The sequence below is a fragment of the Eriocheir sinensis genome, chromosome 9 (genome assembly GCF_024679095.1).
Source record: "Eriocheir sinensis breed Jianghai 21 chromosome 9, ASM2467909v1, whole genome shotgun sequence".
NCBI classification, from domain to species: Eukaryota; Metazoa; Arthropoda; class Malacostraca; order Decapoda; family Varunidae; genus Eriocheir; species Eriocheir sinensis.
In genome coordinates this window covers 22910040-22929391 of record NC_066517.1, presented here as the reverse complement: position 1 = coordinate 22929391, position 19352 = coordinate 22910040, and the positions used below count along the sequence as shown (strand labels likewise).

The 19352-nt window shown below is 46.0% G+C and overlaps 2 protein-coding genes across 2 annotated transcripts in view; one reads left to right on the top strand and one right to left on the bottom strand.

Moving 5' to 3' along the window:
- The first annotated feature begins 28 nt into the window (after positions 1-28).
- Positions 29-10185, top strand: LOC126996182 (T-complex protein 1 subunit eta-like). The gene is made up of 11 exons (XM_050856453.1): positions 29-188; positions 2160-2312; positions 2711-2818; positions 3140-3298; positions 3755-3946; positions 4762-4926; positions 5925-6058; positions 6557-6709; positions 7526-7677; positions 8211-8399; positions 9165-10185. Exons 1-11 carry the CDS (start codon positions 186-188, stop codon positions 9377-9379), a joined length of 1623 nt encoding a protein of 540 aa, XP_050712410.1. The 5' UTR covers positions 29-185; the 3' UTR covers positions 9380-10185.
- A 2798-nt stretch (positions 10186-12983) lies between these two features.
- Positions 12984-19352, bottom strand: part of LOC126996181 (probable rhodanese domain-containing dual specificity protein phosphatase) — a 51461-nt gene continuing 45092 nt past the window's right edge. Inside the window, exon 3 of the mRNA XM_050856452.1 lies at positions 12984-18486. Coding sequence (XP_050712409.1) covers positions 17549-18486 — 938 coding nt within the window. The 3' untranslated portion in view covers positions 12984-17548. The remainder of the gene's footprint in view (positions 18487-19352) is intronic.

Here is a 19352-nt window from a genome sequence, read left to right as displayed (position 1 = left end):
ACACATATAACCACACTCAATCATACTTATTCTCAAGAACCTATAAGTAATGAGGCTTTTTGGTTGTAATTAAAGCTCAGAAAACCGGAAAATAAGACAGTGTGGGGAGTACGATAATCTGGCAGCACTGAGGTGAAGGCGGCGGTGACAGAACAGACAGACTCGTGACATCAAAAAAACGCAAAATGGTGAGGCTTTTACGGATCCTGTGACGCTGAAACTAACCCTATCTGTTATTTATGTACTCCTCCTTCCATCAGAGTAGGCGTGGGGGTGGAAGGAGGTGGAGTTTCAGAGTAAATCCACTTTCTTATGGCAGCATGGGGGCGGCATGGGCGGGCGACGGCATGTTGTCTGCTCGATTTTTTGCCTTTATTTGATTTCCTTGTGTATTTTCTCGCTATTTATCGTGTTTTGAGGCATTTCTGGGATGGTTACTTTAGTGGGGCGGCGTGATAGAGGCTGTAAATGGCTGATTGATTTATGGGGGTGTGCACGCTAAGTTTTTATAATTATTGCCTCTGTTTGTCTTTCTTGTGTAATTTCTCGCTATTTATCATGTTTTTAGGCATTTCTGGGATGGCTAGTGTCTCCTGGTGTGTGTGGGGTGGTATGATAGAGGCTGTGAGGAGTTGAGTGACATGTGGGTGTTTTTATAATTTTTGCCTTTGTTTCTCCTCCTTGTGTATTTTATTGCTATTAATTGTGTTTTTAGGGATTTCTGGGATGGCTAGTGTCTCCTGGTGTGTGTGAGGCAGTATGATAGAGGCTGTGAGGAGTTGAGTGACATGTGGGTGTTTTTATAATTTTTGCCTTTAATTAACTTCCGTGTGTATTTTATTGCTATTTATCGTATTTTTAGGCATTCCTGGGATGGCTAGTGTCTCCTGGTGTGTGTGAGGCAGTATGATAGAGGCTGTGAGGAGTTGAGTGACATGTGGGTGTTTTTATAATTTTCGCCTTTGTTTCTCCTCCTTGTGTATTTTATTGCTATTAATTGTGTTTTTAGGGATTTCTGGGATGGCTAGTGTCTCCTGGTGTGTGTGGGGTGGTGTGATAGAGGCTGTGAGGAGTTGAGTGACATGTGGGTGTTTTTATAATTTTTGCCTTTAATTAACTTCCGTGTGTATTTTATTGCTATTTATCGTGTTTTTAGGGATTTCTAGGATGGTTAGTGCCTCCTGGTGTGAATAGGTCCAGTAGGATATGCTTTTGTAATCCCTCTCATTATGTAGTCTTTATTGCATTAATGATTCTTGTTCATGGTGTAAGAATCACATAAATAGGTATAAGTATTTAAGTAATTAAGTGTGTCTCTCTCCTTCCGTTAGATTTCTGCATTCTGTTCTTAACCTAACCTCCTGGCATAATAATGGAAGAATAGGGGAGAATGAAGCAGGGTGTCAGAGATAGATAAATAGATAGATAGCTGAGAATGAAGGAGGATGAATTTGTGAAGAGAGTGTATGAGGGAGGGAGTGTCAGGGAAAGACTGCCTGTGAAGTGGATCAATAGGGTGAGTGAGAATTGGAGCGAGAGAGTTGGAAATAGCAGGATTGAGTGTGCTGATAGGGAGTGCCAGAACAGGGAGAGATGGAGACACTTCTGCCGCGGACACCCCCTGGAGGGAAGTTAAAGCGAGGGAGCAGGGCATCGAAGTTATAGATTGATAGATTCTTCTTATGTTCTGTTGCCTTTTTGGTTGACTTCCTTTTCTTCAACTTCTCTTGTACTATTGCCTCTTTTGTTAATTCTTCTTCTGTTTCATTACTTTTTCGTTAATGATTCTTCTTCTTCTGTTCTAATACTTTTGGTTAATGATTCTACTTCTGTTTTATTACTTTTTCGTTAATGATTCTTCTTCTTCTGTTCTAATACTTTTGGTTAATGATTCTACTTCTGTTTTATTACTTTTTCGTTAATGATTCTTCTTCTTCTGTTCTAATACTTTTGGTTAATGATTCTACTTCTGTTTTATTACTTTTTCGTTAATGATTCTTCCGTTTTATTATTATTATTATTATTATTATTATTATTATTATTATTATTATTATTTTTTTTTTGGTTCTCCCATCCACCACTTATTTTCCCTTTCCTCCACCACCCTCCTTTCATACTCCTCCACCACCTCACCTCACCTCTTCCCTCTCTCCACACAGCATCCTCAGATCATCTTAATGAAGGAGGGGACGGACTCCTCTCAGGGCACCCCACAGCTTATCTCCAACATCAATGCCTGCGCAGCGGTGGTGGATGCCGTGCGCACCACCCTGGGGCCCCGCGGCATGGACAAGCTCATCGTGGACGGCAAGGTAAAGGGGTTAAGCTTGTATTAGTAAACGTGTCGCTACTTCACTATGCCTGTTTGGGAAGCCTCTAGTTGAAGTTGCTGGAATTTTCATGGACTGTTTCGTGAAGGCAGAGGTAGTTTTCCCCGATTTCTGTACCTTGAATCATAGGTCAGTATTTTTAGACGATTCCGCCTCTCAAATCAAGTATTTCCAAAGGTCGAACAGGAGATGAATCAGATTTTCATGAGTGTTTTTTCGCGTCCATAGTAAAGAGGGAGGGTCAAACTACCACCCGAGTCATGAAACCATCCCTGGAAATGCCCAAAATGACTACATAAGCCTTGTCAAATATGTGTGTGTGGGCGAGTAAGTGTTTAAGAATGCGGCCCATAGTCCTTAGAGTGTTACTTGTGTTGCAGGGCCAGGCCACCATCAGCAACGACGGCGCCACCATCATGAAGCAGCTTGACATCGTTCACCCTGCCGCCAAGACTCTGGTGGACATCGCCAAGTCACAGGACGCTGAGGTGAGTCGCAGCGCTGCCCCACTCACCCCTCCTGACCCTTCCTCCTCTTGCCCACACTGCTGCCTCACTCAACCTCTTGTGACCCTTCCTTCTTTTCCCATTGCCTCTTCTCCTTCTTAGAACCATTTTTATGAAGCTTGTCATCACTCACCCTGTACAGTATTTCTCTGCATTCCTCTAGTCTTCAACTCCATCACCTCACACATTTGTATTAGCTCCATTCTCACCACTCACCCACTACAGCATTTCTCTTCACACCTCTAATCTTGAACTTTATCTCACCCATCAGTATTATCTTCATTCTCACCACTCACTCCACAGGTCGGGGACGGAACCACCACGGTCGTGCTGCTGGCGGGGGAGCTGCTGAACCAGTGCAAACACCTGATTGAGGAGGGCGTCCACCCCCACGCCATCATCAGGGCCTTCAGACGCGCCACACAGCTGGCCATTGAGAAGATCAACGAGATAGCCGTCAAAGTGAGTCTGCCTCTTCTTACCTGTTTGTTCATACTTATTTGTATCTTCACCATTGTCAAGCCGATATCGTCCTTTATTTTTCACATTTTATATAATTCCTGAAACTCTTGTATACTCTTTGCAAAGGATTTCATTTTGGTGTAGCATACCATTCATCAGTATTATTAACCCGTCCGCTGCGATTGGGATGAATTTGGCCTTCACTGGTAGCCTGGCAACATATACTCCCTGGGCTTTCTCTGCCTCTGTGGTGGATAGTGGAGTGTTTTCCATGTGGTATTGGTATTCTGGATATCCCCTCCCAAGGTGCATGGCTTTACATTTTTCTTCATTGAATTGTAGCAGCCACTTTTTGTTCCACTCCTGTAGCAAGGTGATGTCTTCTTGTAGGAAATCCACAGTCAAGGGGTTAATTGCATTTCTCACTCCTTCTTCCCCTTCCTCTGCCTCCCTCAGATCAACAAGCAGGACCCCGTTGAGCTGCGATCCATCCTGGAGAAGTGTGCCGGCACCTCCCTCAACAGTAAGCTGATCCACCAGCAGAAGGACTTCTTCGCCAAGATGGTGGTGGAGGCCGTCATGTCCCTCGACCTCCTCCTGCCCCTGGACATGATTGGCATTAAGAAGGTCACCGGTGGAGCCCTGGAGGTGGGTGTTGTGGACTTAGTGGTAGTGTTGCAGTATTGAGTTGATATTTATAATGGTATTGTTGCAGTGTTGAGTCGAGGATATTTTTAGTGGTATTGTTGCAGTACTGAGTCAAGGATATTTTTTGTGGTATTGAGTCAATGATTTTTAGTGATATTGTTGTGGTATTGAGTCAAGGATATTTTTAGTGGTATCGTTGCAGTACTGAGTCGAGGATATTTTTAGTGGTATTGTTGCAGTATTGAGTCGAGGATATTTTCTTAATAACCCATGATTAGTATGTGATTTCATAACCCTGTACACATTCACACTTATTATACTGGGCCATATTACAAGTTGAATCCAAGAAGTTCCAGGTCCCTACAGAGTTATTCATCCCGAACTCTGTAGGGACCCGAAACCTCTCAAATTGGACTTGTAATACGGCCCCTAAACTGACCTTTGTAGGGACCCAAAACTTCTCGGATTCGACTTGCAATACGGCCCACTGTCCTAAATATTATCACTTTTTTCATAGTGCCACCACACTGAAATATAATAGAGGATGTATTTATCACCTGTGTCGTACAATAATAAACTAACTGACTCAAGGACAACATAATTTCATAGACACACTCATTTCTACTTACTTTGCTGGAGCTGTGGCTAGCAGTTTCTTTTTTATTTATCTATTTTTGCCCCTGAGACGTTTCCTTTATTGTAAAAAAAAGCAAAATAAAACAAAACACCATAGAATGATCCCCCAAAAAAGAAGTCACCACAACCTAACCCAACCCACCCCCATAGCTAACATTCCCTCTCGGCGTTCATTGCAGGAGTCCCGGTTGATCGACGGCGTGGCGTTCAAGAAGACCTTCTCGTACGCCGGCTTTGAGATGCAGCCCAAGCACTATGACGACCCCAAGATTGCCCTGCTGAACATCGAGCTGGAGCTGAAGGCCGAGAGGGACAACGCGGAGATCAGGGTGAACAATGTGGAGGTAAGGGTGATAGGGTGGCCCCATAACTTAACCTAATATCTAAGGTGGCCCCAGAACTTAACCTAATATCTAAGGTGGCCCCAGAACTTAACCTAATATCTCTACACAGCTTCATGTCTAAGATTCACCATGAGAGATAAAACGTTCAGCCATTTAAAGTAACTAACACACTGAAGAACTTTACATAATTTTGTGGTGGAGCTGGAGGTGGGGGTGTTAGGGTGATGCTGTGGAAGGGGGATGAGCATGCTAGAGGTGAGGGTGGTAGAGTGGTGATGTGGATTGGGTGGGTGAGTGTGGTAGAGGTGAGGCTGCTAGGGTAAGTCAGTGGAAGGGTGATATGGTAGTGTGCATTTTTTCTTTAGGGTGTGCTGTTGGGTATTTATTTCTTGTTGGCAATAATGACAACTCACATTACGCTTGCAAAAAATACCATAAGACCAAGGACATGTTTTCTTCATTAGCAAGCCAACTGATTTCAACATTAATTCCTTCAGTAACAAGCTAACAAATCTCAACATTCATTTCTTCACTAGTAAACCAAAATTCTTCATTAGCAAGTCAACAGCTCTTCACTTTTATTCCTTCAGTAGTAAGGAAGTGGATTTCAACATAATTTTCAGTAGTAAGTCAGTAGATCTTAACATTAATTCCTCCAGTAACAAGCTAACAGATCTCAACATTCATTTCTTCAGTAGTAAGCCAAATTTTTTCAGTAGCAAGCCAACAGCTCTTAACATTAATTTCTTCAGTAACAAGCCAGCAGGTCCTAACATTCATTTCTTCAGTAGTAAGCCAGCAGATCTTAACATTAATTCCTTCAGTAACAAGTTGGCATGCCTCAACATTCATTTCTTCACTAGTAAACCCAATTTTTTCAGTAGCAACCCAACAGCTCTTAACATTAATTTCTTCAGTAACAAGCCAGCAGGTCCTAACATTCATTTCTTCAGTAGTAAGTCAGCAGATCTTAACATTCATTCACGCTGTCCCTTCAGGAGTACCAAAAGATCGTGGACACTGAGTGGAAGATCCTTTACGAGAAGCTTGACCTCATCCACAAGTCCGGGGCCAAGGTGGTGCTCTCCAAGCTGCCCATCGGGGACGTCGCCACACAGTACTTCGCCGACAGGTGGGCACACGAGAGCCATTCCATTCCTTTTTTTTTTTTTTTTTTTTCTTTGTCTTTTTCTTTCTTTCATTCTTTTTTCCTTTCTCCTTTCTTTATATTTCTTTCATACTTTCCTTTCTTTTTTTTTATTTTTCTTTTTCCTTTCTTCAAGCTTTTTTATTTTGCTTCTATCTATCTTTCTTTCCTTCTTTGCCACTTTCTTTCTTTTCATTTTTCTTTTGTACTTTTGTTCCCTTCTTTCTCTGTTTTTCATTCCTTCTTTCTTTCTTTTCATTTTTCTTTTCTTCCTTTCTTTCATTCTCTATCTTGCTTTCTTTTTTTGTTTCATCCCTTTTTTCCTTTTTTTCTTTTTCTTTGTCTATCTTTACCTTTCTTTCTTCCTTCCTATTTTTTGGGGCTGCTTCCTTTCCTGTCCAAATAAGAAAATGAAATATAAAAAACATGTACTGACCTAAGATGAGCTGACCTTTAACTGAGTGTGTTTTGTGGCGTCTACAGGGACATGTTCTGTGCGGGCCGCGTGGTGGAGCAGGACATGAAGCGCACCATCAAGGCCTGCGGTGGCGCCATCATGTCCACCGCACACGACCTCTGCGACTCCGTTCTCGGCACTTGCAAGAAGTTCGAGGAGAAGCAGATCGGAGCTGAGAGGTTTGTGCCAGTTTATACACTTTTATTATTGTCATTCCCCCTGTACCTTCCTTCCTCTTTTTGGGAGCAGCGAGTAGCAGGCTTTTTTTATTTTTTTATTATTGTTTCCTTTTTTTTGTGCCCTTGAGTTGTCTCCTTTGTTGTAAAAAAAAAAAAGGGTCCTTCACATATTTCCATAATCTTTCTTCTCCCCACAACATATTTATCCTGTGCGCTCAGTTTTGATTGTAACTCTAACCTATTATTGTTTACTTTATCACAGCTTTTCCATAGTTTATTAATTTTTATGCACCTTTAGTTTCATGTATATCATTTGTGTAGTCAGTCTTTAACCCAGTAGCTGCGGGGATCATGTTTCTTAAAGGCCCCTCTAAGCGAGAAAAATGAGAAAAAATCATCACGCACACAAACCATTTCATAATATATATCAACGCATTTGTGGTCAGTTTATGCATCATCGTATTTTTGGGGGTTTATATCATTGGAAAAATTTGGCCCGTCGCTGGTACACGGTAAAGCCACAAATTTGGCCCGTCGCTGCTACCGGGTTAGAAACAGTATAAGGTGCCATAATTGCATACCCCAATCAATCACTCGGTCAGTTAATCAATCATTCATTCTCTTCCTTCATTCAATCTTTAAAAACATTATATTAGCTACCATAATTGCATACCCCTATCAATCAATCAGTCAGTCAGTCAGTCAATCAATCATTCATTCTCTTCTCTCTCTGTGTTCAGTCTTCAAAAACTGTATATTGGTCACCATAATTGCATATCCCAATCAGTCACTCATTCTCTTCTCTCCCCGTGACAGATTCAACCTCTTCATGGGCTGCCCTCAGGCTAAGACGTGCACCATTGTCCTGCGTGGCGGCGCAGAGCAGTTCCTCGAGGAGACGGAACGCTCCCTTCACGATGCCATCATGATCGTGCGCCGTGCCCTCAAACATGACGCTGTGGTGGCAGGTGGGTGCGAGGGAGACTTAGGGAGACTCCTTACCATCGTTGCTGTTTTCACTCATCATTATTTTTGTTTATTTTATCTTCATTATTTCCTTTATCATTCATTGTCGTTATTGTTTGACAGGTGGAAGGGACTCAATCTTCTCACCTCCTTACCATCATTGTTTTCACTCATTCTCATTATTATTCATCGTTGTCTTAATTATGTTCTTTTATCACTCATTCTTATTTGTTTGTTAAGTGTATGGATCTCCTTGTCATTAGTTTTCATTGTTATTATTGTTTATTTTTGTCAATTATGTTTTTTTTATCACTGTTGAGGGGGAGGAGGTGTTGTGAATGCCTGACCTTTTCAGTCATACAGCTACAACACACACTCACTTTTCCTTTTTTTCCCCAGGTATTGTGAATGCCTAACCTTTTCAATCACACAAGTCAAACACACACTCACTTTCCCCTTTCATCCCAAGTGCTGTAGATGCCTGACCTTTCATTCACATAGCTAACACACACTCACTTTTCCCTTTTTATCCCAGGTGGCGGCGCAGTGGAGTTGGAAGTGAGCAAATATCTGCGTGAGCACTCCCGGAACATCGCCGGCAAGGAGCAGCTGTTCATGGCCGCTTACGCCAAGGCCCTGGAGGTGATTCCCCGTCAGCTGTGTGACAACGCCGGCTTTGACTCCACTATTATCCTCAACAAGCTGAGGGCGCGTCATGCTGAAGGTGAGGGAGTGGGTGTAGGTGGAAAGGAGGGGAAGGAAGTGGGGCAGGAACAAACTATGGGCATCTTATTTCTTCTTTGTTTAATGTCCATATATTCTCTTATGGGGTTGGACAAGGAATAACAATCTATTAGTATGTTATGTTGAAGGTGAGAGACAGGGAGTAGGTGAAGAAGGGATGGGGGTTAGGAAGTAAGGGAGGAAGAAACTGAGGTATGTTATTATGAAGATGTAAGGTGAAGAGGGGAGATAAGGGGATAGGAAATAAAGGGAGAAACCACTTGGAAAAGGTAAGGGGAGGAGGGAACGTGAAGATAAGGGGGAAGGAAGAAACTGGGGGACTGGAAGGGACAGTAGGAGACCAACATTGGGGATAAGAAATTAGTATTCTTGGTAAACGTGTTGAGGAAGTGGGTGACTTTCATTGGGACTATCGTATTTGCTATCCTTATTTCATGCCTCACATAACCACCTGTCCGTTTCATCATCACAGGCTGCAGGTGGTTTGGGGTTTATATTAGTATTCTTGGTAAACGTATTAAGAGGAATGGGTGACTTTTGGGGGACTGTCGTAATTGCTTTCCTTATTTCATGCCTCACCTCACCATCTCTCCTTTTCATCATCACAGGCGGTAAGTGGTTTGGGGTTGATATTAGTATTCTTGGTAAACTTATTAAGAGAAATGGGTGACTTTCGGGGGGACTATCGTATTTGCTATCCTTCATTCATGCCTCACCTCACCACCTGTCCTTTTCATCATTACAGGCGGCAAGTGGTTTGGGGTTGATGTGATGAACGAGGACATCGCCGACAACTTCATCGCCTGCGTGTGGGAGCCGGCGCTGGTCAAGATCAACGCCCTCACCGCCGCCTCAGAAGCCACCTGCCTCATCCTATCCGTGGACGAGACCATCAAGTCCCCACGCTCCTCCCAGGACGGCCCTCCCATGCCAGGCCGGGGCAGGGGCAGGCCTATGTAGGGGGTGACTTGGGACCAGTAACCAGGGCACACAGGGGGAGCAGAGGGTGGGGGTCTATGTCTGACCTTCCTTATAGGGGTCATGAAGGGAAAGGTAGAGTTGGGGTCATATGGTATAGCTGCGTGTGACCTCAGTGCTCATCTCTGTCACACTGGCCCTTGAGTCTGTGGTGGGTGAGAACCTTCCTGACCTCGTTTCTGTAATAGGTTATTGTGGGTTGACCTGGCAATGTGCTTTAAATAGGGTCAAAAGGGGTCATCAAAAGCTCTGTCTTGACCTCCGTTTAAAGATGGGATGATCAGAGTGAACTTGCGTGACCTTATCTTTGCAGTGCAGCGGGTAAAAAGGTCGGTGGATTCCAACTTGATCTCATAATTATTACTGAGAACTGTGAATGCCTGACCACCAGAACCCAATATATACTCTTCTGCTTCTTTCTCTTCTTCATTTAGTCCTTTCTTTGGGTCGGACCTTGCAATGATCTAGAACCCCACACTGAAGGTCACAATGCCTCCACGACCCCTCAGCTCCAGGAGAAGGAAGGGTCAACACGGGTCAGCACAAGCCCACTCGACCCTTGCCTATCCTTGCCCACTCACTAATAGCCTCACACACCCACTAAAGTTGCCCTGTGCTGCCCCGCCCGCCCCGCCCCTAGGTAGCCGGGGCCTAACACCACCTACGCCACCGCCGCCGCTGTTCTGAGCCGCCGCTGCTGCTCCAGTGTGTTCGTCTAGCGTCAAGCAAGCCTCATCACCTCACATGCCTAATATTTCCCTTTTTTGTATAATAAACGATCAAACACTTATGCCGCTGTGTGATTGTACCGATGCCATGAATTTTGTTGGTTAGTATTTGTCTCCTTTAATTTAATACCTTGTTTGTCACTTATATGGTACTTATTTTGAATTGGTACCATCTTGTCTCCTTTCCCTATAGGTTCTCTCTCTCTCTCTCTCTCTCTCTCTCTCTCTCTCTCTCTCTCTCTCTCTCTCTCTCTCTCTCTCTCTCTCTCTCTCTCTCTCTCTCTCTCATGGCTTGGTCTCAAAGTTAACTTCTATGTCTGATTGATTGATAGGCTATATTTAAGTAACCAACACTCGGTGGTAGCGATTGAGCTTGCTATATGTCTGCTTAGATGGTGATATAATAATTATGGTAATGATAATACTGGGTAAAACAAAAACCAAGATGAATGCAACAAAGCTCTAATACGATATCTCTAATGATCATGTGTCTGGTAGAATCCACTTACTGAAAATATTCATCTGTAAATAAAAGTTATGCCTCAGTATGCAACCGGTTAAAATTTCGTAATATAACAACTAGCTCCGGACCGTACTGACAAGTATAAAAAACTATCCAAGAAGTAAAAAACGAAATATCACTCAGTGGGAAGTTGGGAACCGCGCGATGTGTGTGTGTGTGTGTTTCCCATAGAGGTGGATTAGTGTTGACCTCCACAGTGCTTATTTCTTGTCCTCTGAGTGCCATGACACGCTGAGCACACCGCCGGACACTTGCTCTTCCTGTGGGTTAGCGGGGAAATGAGAACAAGAAAACACTCATATATGTCTCCCCTTCCCGCCTCTCCACCACCTCGGCTCACAGGTAACCACTCCATTACCCTTGGGCGGCCCTTGGCTCATTACCTCCCTCACTGAACCATGAGACAGTCGTTCCTATTGCGGTAATTGTGGAGATTGACTACGCGCCTCCAAAATACGATTATACGACATATTATAGTCAGGGGACGAAATACATGTCCCTCAACCATAATATGAAGGCGTAAGTAAAGAAAAAGGTCTAATCCCCTTCCCCTGACGATCTTTGGGGACCCCGTGGGAAATTGGGTTTTTTGGGTGTGGGAGCATATATTTAAACTACTCAAACCGAACTTTACATAACCTAACCTCCAACAAGGGGGCTTCGTTCCCCTCGACCCCCTCCTAACCAGGGGGGTAAAACTAGAGAAGAAAAACAGTATGTGAGAGCTTGGAAAGGTTGTTATTCTCGTGGGGGCAATGTTGGAGGCGCGTAGTGAATCTCCATATTTACGGCTTTTCAGGAGGGTTGAAGGATGGTAGAATACATGTATGACAACAGAAGAGTAGTGTTGAATAATACCAAGTAGTTTTCCAAGGACAGTTCGTATCGCCTACCCTAATGGCAGTTTGGTGTTCGTCATGTTTTCTCATTTTAGAGCATGGTTCGAAATTCCTTTGTGTGTGGTATAAGTCTCTTGGATGTCATATCTGTCAAGTTTTGGTTAAGATGGTAGATATTTACATCATGGTTTTCGATCGTTAGGGCTTAGACAAATATCGTGTTGTGAAACCTCAACATACCTATTTATCTGACTAGTCATTCACAATAAAGGGGCCTCGATCAACATACCCATTTACCGATATAGTCGTCATTCACAATAAAGGGGCCTCGATCAACATACCCATTTACCGATATAGTCGTCATTCACAATAAAGGGGCCTCGATCAACATACCCATTTACCGATATAGTCATTCACAATAAAGGGGCCTCGATCAACATACCCATTTACCGATATAGTCATTCACAATAAAGGGGCCTCGATCAACATACCCATTTACCGATATAGTCATTCACAATAAAGGGGCCTCGATCAACATTCCCATTTACCGATATAGTCATTCACAATAAAGGGGCCTCGATCAACATACCCATTTACCGATATAGTCATTCACAATAAAGGGGCCTCGATCAACATACCCATTTACCGATATAGCCATTCACAATAAAGGGGCCTCGATCAACATACCCATTTACCGATATAGTCATTCACAATAAAGGGGCCTCGATCAACATACCCATTTACCGATATAGTCATTCACAATAAAGGGGCCTCGATCAACATACCCATTTACCGATATAGTCATTCACAATAAAGGGGCCTCGATCAACATACCCATTTACCGATATAGTCATTCACAATAAAGGGGCCTCGATCAACATACCCATTTACCGATATAGTCATTCACAATAAAGGGGCCTCAATCAACATACCCATTTACCGATATAGTCATCCACAATAAAGGGGCCTCGATCAACATACCCATTTACCGATATAGTCATTCACAATAAAGGGGCCTCGATCAACATACCCATTTACCGATATAGTCATTCACAATAAAGGGGCCTCGATCAACATACCCATTTACCGATATAGTCATTCACAATAAAGGGGCCTCGATCAACATACCCATTTACCGATATAGTCATTCACAATAAAGGGGGGCATCCGGGGGGCATATACCCGAAGTCTGTACGGGAATGTGCCGCCTACTCTTGAACAGGGCAGGATAGGTTAGGTTAGGTTAGGCTAAGTTAAGTTTGGTTGGTCATATTTCCAGTAATTTTGAGTGGGAATCACAATGAGAGTATTTTCCAGAACGGTCCGTGGTTAGTATCGAAGTTATAGCCGATTGCATCTTCACTCAGGGACCACATACCCGCAGAGACTTCGGGAATATGCATCCTGGGGCACTAGACAGAGGAGGGCACATGCTCCCCCTCCCATGCTTGTAAACATCATAAACATCAGTAGGAGTGGGTAAGAAGACAAGAAGCCGTGTTGTTAGTATCATTTATTCGTGTAAACCTCAAAGAGACGCCAGTAATAGTGGATAATGCAGCTTGTAGGTTGTATTATGCCGCGGCGAGAACGTGACCCTGCCCTGCCATGCTCGGGGCCGCCACAATACACTGCAAGGAGCTTCCCGAGACTCCTTGGTGCCGCGTGGCGAGGCTGGCTGGCGACCCTGTGCCCGCCGGGGACGAGGACTTGCTGACCATACGTCTTGGTGAAATTAAGAGAACCATGATGGAAATCCGCGTTCATGTATACTTTCATGTGTTATCCTCTAAACTATGTGTGAAAGAGTTAAATAAAATCACTCATATGGTGGTGACAGAATAAGAAAACACGAAAAAAGTAAGTGGATATATAAAATGAATGAATATGATAGACAGTCTAAGGTCGTGGTGGTGACGAAAAAGTAATACCAAACAAGTAATTAATCGATAAATTAAAAACAGTGATAATATAAATAATAACAATAACAATAACAACATTAATAATCTGAGAATCGTACAAGCAGTGACTTCGAAATCTTGGTAAAATGGTAACTAGAAACTTGACTGGAACAAAGTAATAAATAATAATAGTTAAAGTGGAGATAATTTTGCATAGCCTCCTTCTCGCACTTGGTCCTCACAGCGCGCGCCAGTCAAGTCAAACGCGCGAAAACAACAGCCAATCACGCGAGAGCAAGGAAGGCAAAGGGGCAGGGCTTATCCATCACGTCAGCCAATGATATGCATCGCGAGGCTGGAAGGGATGGGAGGGGGAGGAGCTTACTCGCCACGTTAACGTGAACAGACAAAACAATGGATATAGATGAAATAGTAGATACTTGGAGGGAATAGATGACAAACTAGCCTGTACTTGTCGGTCAGTGATATGCATTGCAAGGCTGGGAAGGAGAGGGATTTGGGGGGGGACCCTTTCAAGGAAAAATAAAATACATCAAAAAAGAAGTAAGTGCTCTTGAAGTGTGATGTGAAGTGTGGAGTTCCGCATTAAGTGATACTGGAGGGAGGTTAATAGTTAGAAAAAAGAGGAGGAAGAGGAGGAGTGAGGAAAAGAAATGACCTATAAATTCAAAAGTAGGCTACTACCGAATGAAATGAAAAAAAAAGTTCTAGCAAAAAAAAAAAAAAGTCATACAGTAGTTGTTCTGAGGTACATGATATGCATTGAGTGGCTGACAAGGGCGAGATAACAGGATAACAAGATCAAACCGTAAAAGTGAATAAATAACAAACGAGGTGATCAAATAACGCAGTGGTCATTTTGCGGTCACTCTTAGGGATGACCTCAGTTGACCTCGGCCAGTCCTCGTCCCGGTAAGGTCACGAGACGCGGGTTTAGGCAAGTTAAGTCCGTTTTATCATTATTCCAACTCGACTACGATAAAGGGAGAGAGAGTGGACAACAGGGAGCTGCGGCGGATGACATTATGTGCAGGTAGGAAAAATATACACTGTACAAGGGGCCTATAAGGTAGATCCCGCAAGTTCCTTAGTCACTATTTACTTATTTATATATTCCTTATACGGCATGCTCGCCAATTCGTACGGACCCCTCCTCTTAGTACGCGCTTGAAAATTAATCAGGACCAGGGATGACACGATATCGTACTCACCGAACTAGATTTTCCCATTTCTAACGCATAATGACTGCAGAAACCCCTCTATAATTAACACTTTTAGCAATACATATAAATAGGTATCGTTAGTTTTATGGGTGAGATACTTTTTAGCCTGAAATCGGGAAAAATGCGAAGCTGAGAACACCTATCTCTTCCTCTCATAAGTTATAGCTAGCATATGAGATTACGCCAGTCTGGTTTCACTATAGTACATTGTTTGACATAGCCTACTATCTCTCACTCTCTGCTACCTCTTTAAATCAGTACCGTCACCCAAGCAATGATACCAAGTCCGCGAGTTCACCCCTGAAGGATTAGGCACGCCAGCTCTAGTGGAACCGATTATAGGCGTATCTATGGTCTTGAAAAATTGTCGTACGTAGTGAGAGGCTTGATTGACTGAGAATACGGGAAATTGAGCAGAACCATTAAATAGTAAATAAAGTCTGGCAAGTAACTTTATTTTGACATTCTAAATTCATGGCTTCTGCTCAGTTCTCCAGACAGTTTAATTTTTCATATTGGCAGTACAGATTGGAACAGCGCGTACAAATTGGCGAGCACACCCTGGTACAGAACTCCTCCCGCCACCACTGCGCGGGGTAGACTAAACTATATATTTATTTTTTTGACTTTGAGCCACATCCCGGTCAGCCTTAATGCCCATATCCTAGCGTAGGCCACATCTTCCTTGGTCACTCCTTATGCAAGCTCCTTTTGGTTAACTTATCTGAGCTACGTCTGTACAGCCTTATCGTAAAGACACACTCATTATCACACTCGTATCGTACAGTCTTAAAACTACTATACTCCATTCACGTTTGCTTGGCATGTAAGCTCCTCCCCCTTCCCCAGTGAGTGTATACCATTGGCCAGTACACAAGCAAGCCACGCCCCCTTTCCACCTCAAGCTGAATGTGATTGGTGGATGCTGAGAAAGGTTGAATCTTACTAACATTGGCTAGTTTGCGAAAGTCACACCTCCTCTCTACCTAAGGCTATGTAATCATACGTCCGAAAGGAGGGAAAGGGGTGGAGCTAATCTATCAAATCAGCCAGTCACATGCCGAGAAGGTAGGAAAGTGGGCGGAGCAATTCTATCCAGCCACCCAATCACGTAAGAGAGAATGAAAAGTAGGTGGAGCTATCTGTTCTCAGCCAATCATTTGCATCGGAAGGGAGGGAAGGGGGAGGAGCTACTCTACCCAGTCAACCAATCACGTGAGAAAGGAGCGGAAGTGGGTGGAGCTATCTGTTGTCGGCTAATCATTTGCATCGGGAGGGAGGGAAGGGGGAGGAGCTTCTTCGCCAAGTTAGTGCGAACGGACTTTAGTATACACGGATACCAAGCTCGACAATGTGCAGACTAGCAGTAAAGTCATGTTTTCAGGAGAGGTCAAAGGTCAAAGGGATAAAACCTGAGTCGTGGCCATATAGTATTTTTTTTGTCGTTTTGTTTGTTTGCTGGCTCTTTTTTATATTTATTTTGTCATTCATACATACATTTTTTTTTTGCATTTGTCATTGATACATTCAGTTTATATTCTCTCTCTCTCTCTCTCTCTCTCTCTCTCTCTCTCTCTCTCTCTCTCTCTCTCTCTCTCTCTCTCTCTCTCTCTCTCTCTCTCTCTCTCGCATACACACAAAGGGATGGAGTGAGGTAGGAAATAAAGGAAATGAGACAAGCTCAGTAACAACAACAAGACACACACACACACACACACACACACACACACAGGTCTCAGGAGGTGAGCGGACAGCACCGGCCGGTCGTCGCAAACAAACACGGTAGAGAGAAACACCACAGACAAACAGACAGACAGACGGGGAAACGAACACAAACAGATTGGATATCAAACATTTTCTGCACCGGCTGTTGATAATCCTTTTTTTTTCATGTATATAGTTTTTGCATGTATAGTTAGACCTACTAAGCGTATGACTAGCTAAGAACAGTCCCGCTCTGAAGACTGGCCTGTGGAGAGCGTCGAACCACCACCAACAGCAACACCCCGAGTTTATGTTCCTCTGTCGACGGGAAGGTTGTTGACGGAAAGAGAGGCGTTGGGTGTGGTGTTAAGAGTAAGTGAAATGTGGTGAAGAGCCCCGTAGTGTGTGTGTGTGTGTGTGTGTGTGTGTGTGTGTGTGTGTGTGTTAGGCGGCGTGAAGGTGTCCTAATGCTCCTCTCTGAAGGCACTGTCTCGAAGGGGAGGACCAGGGCACGCGTGGGGCGGGGAGGCGCAGGGTTACGGCGTCGCACACTTCATCGCTCGGCCAGGACAAGTGGAGCCTTCTTGTTTTTCCTCCTTTGTCGATTTCCTTCGTGTCCCTCTGTGCAGATGGGAGGAAGGTGCAGGAGAGGGGCTGGAGCTCAGGGTGCTGGGCAGGGCTCCGTCACTGGGGGCGGCTGAGTGGCCCTGACGCAGGTCTCGTGGCGGAGCTCGGCCAGGCCCTTCACGCCCCGCCCTGAGGCTCGCTTGATCGTGTGTTCGGCTGGAGGTCCGTGTTCGTTCGGGAGTGGTCGGCTGAGGAGGGTCGGGGCGGCCATGATCAGCACCGCGCCGCCCGCCGGAGGGGCTATGGGTGTGTGTGTCGGTGGGCGGTCCGAGCAGCGACGCGCCGAGGCTGGTGGTGAGCGGCGAGGCCCGTCACGCTGGACCAGGGTACTTCTGCAGCCTGGCGGTGAAGGGGGCGAGTGGGTCACTGCTGCCCAGGGGAGTTGACATTGTAAATCGAGGCGATCAGTGTTGAGACTTAAGATTATTTACGAGTATGAAAGACAAACACCGCCGGCACGTGAGCACCGGCTTGGACGCGACGCCGCTACACTCATCCTAGAGACCTGAAGGCTGGCGGTCCCCGCGGGGACTCGAAGGCTGCAACGCACTGCCGATATGTGCCGGCGGACCCGCCGCGGGGGGGTCAGAAGAGGTCCTCGGCTTGGGTGAGCGAGACCCCGAACAGCTCCGTCTCGTAGCGCGCCAGCTGCTGCAGCAGGCTGTGGCTCGGGTGCACGGCGGAGCGCGCGCCCTTCACGTAGTAGAAGGCGTCCTCCAGTGTGCAGCGCCGCTCCGCCATCAGGATGCCCATGACCACCGCGGCGGCGCGCGTCAGGCCCTGGTCGCAGTGCACCAGCACGCAGCCGCCGAGGGAGCGCGCCTCGCCCACGAAGGCCATGATGGTGGGCAGCGAGGCCAGCAGGTCGGCGCCGCCCTCGTCCCCCTCGGCGGCGGGGTCCTCGGGCACGGGCACCAGCAGGTAGTTCATTGCGGGCAGCACGCGAGGCGGCAGCCGCTCCGTTACGTCCACGATGTGCGTGATGCGCAGCGCCGCCAGCACGCGCGGGTGCGCCGCCATCTCGGCGTGGCCCAGGTACAGCTGGCGCGGCACCACCTGGGCGGGGTACCAGGGCGTGGGCTCACTGGGCGGCCCCTCCCCGCCCTCCAGCAGGTGCGGGCACGTGGCATCCAGCATCGCCCACCCGCCCACCAGCACCAGCGGGTCCAGCTTCTGCCGCCGCAGCTCATGGTACAGGCGGGCCAGCGGGTCGACGTCCATGGCGGGCGGCGTGGCGGTGCGCGGCCGGTCGTCGTACAGAACGATGGTGTTGACGAGGCGCGGGTCGGGCGCGTCGTGCAGGGCGCCGTGCCACCGCGCCGAGGACAGCCGCCGCTTGGCGAAGGCCTCGTCGGGGCGGCAGTCCACCAACAGCAGGTAGTGCGGGTTGGCGGCGTATGGCGCGTAGAAGCCATCCGTCAGCATGTTGTGGAGCGCCGCGGGCGTGATACATCCCTGCGGCGCCAGGCCCCAGTCCAGGGGCTCCGGCGGCCGCCGCACCGCGCGCTCCGCCGCCCACGATTCTGTAAAGACAGGGACATGTTAGGGACATGGATTGGGGACAGAGGACGGGCGGGGGCGGGGTGTTACCTCAAGCACCGCCGCTGCTGAGGTGGTCAGATGTTATCCCGTCCATTATTGCAAGAGTGCCACTGTCTTGTGTGGCGCTCGAGTGGCCAGATAAAAAATACCATTGTTTTGAGAGCTGCGTCTTGGCATTATGACTCTTTAGTGGGAGCTATGAATCAGTTTGGTTCCTGCTCCTCAACTAAGTGAAAAATCAACCTCACCTTCCTGCAGCCCTTGGACCGCCACAGTCTAGCCAGGAATTGGTGGGAACAAAGTTTATTGATATCCTATTTGACTTATAACTCGTGTCCTCTTTACTTCCAGACAGCCGCTGCAAACACGTGCGGGGCCGGGTAGTCACACAGCGGCCTTGACACTGGGATGGACCCCGCCCCCCCACCCCCCCCCACGACTTGAACCTTCCCCCCCCCACCAGCCCCGCAACACCTGAGACAAAGGTATGTGGCCGTAGCGCGGTGCATGGCTTCCAGACCCATGTTGAGTATGGAAACCTTGAGAGGATGCTTAGTGATGCATGGCTTAAGTGTGTGTGTGTGTGTGTGAGGGGCCCCCTTGAGTTGCTTCCTTTACTGTAAAAGAAAATGTCCCCGTAGATACAATGGTTTCGTTTTTTTTTTAATATGTAGTATTTGTTTATCTTTATTTTCTTTGTTCTCGTATAATACATAGATTTCCTTTTCTTAATGTATATCTACTCTGCTTATCCTTATTCTTTATCCTTATCAGCTTGTCTCTGTCTTAAATATACTGCTTTCTTTTCCTTAATACATACCCATCTAGTCTTTTTTTCAGCCATATC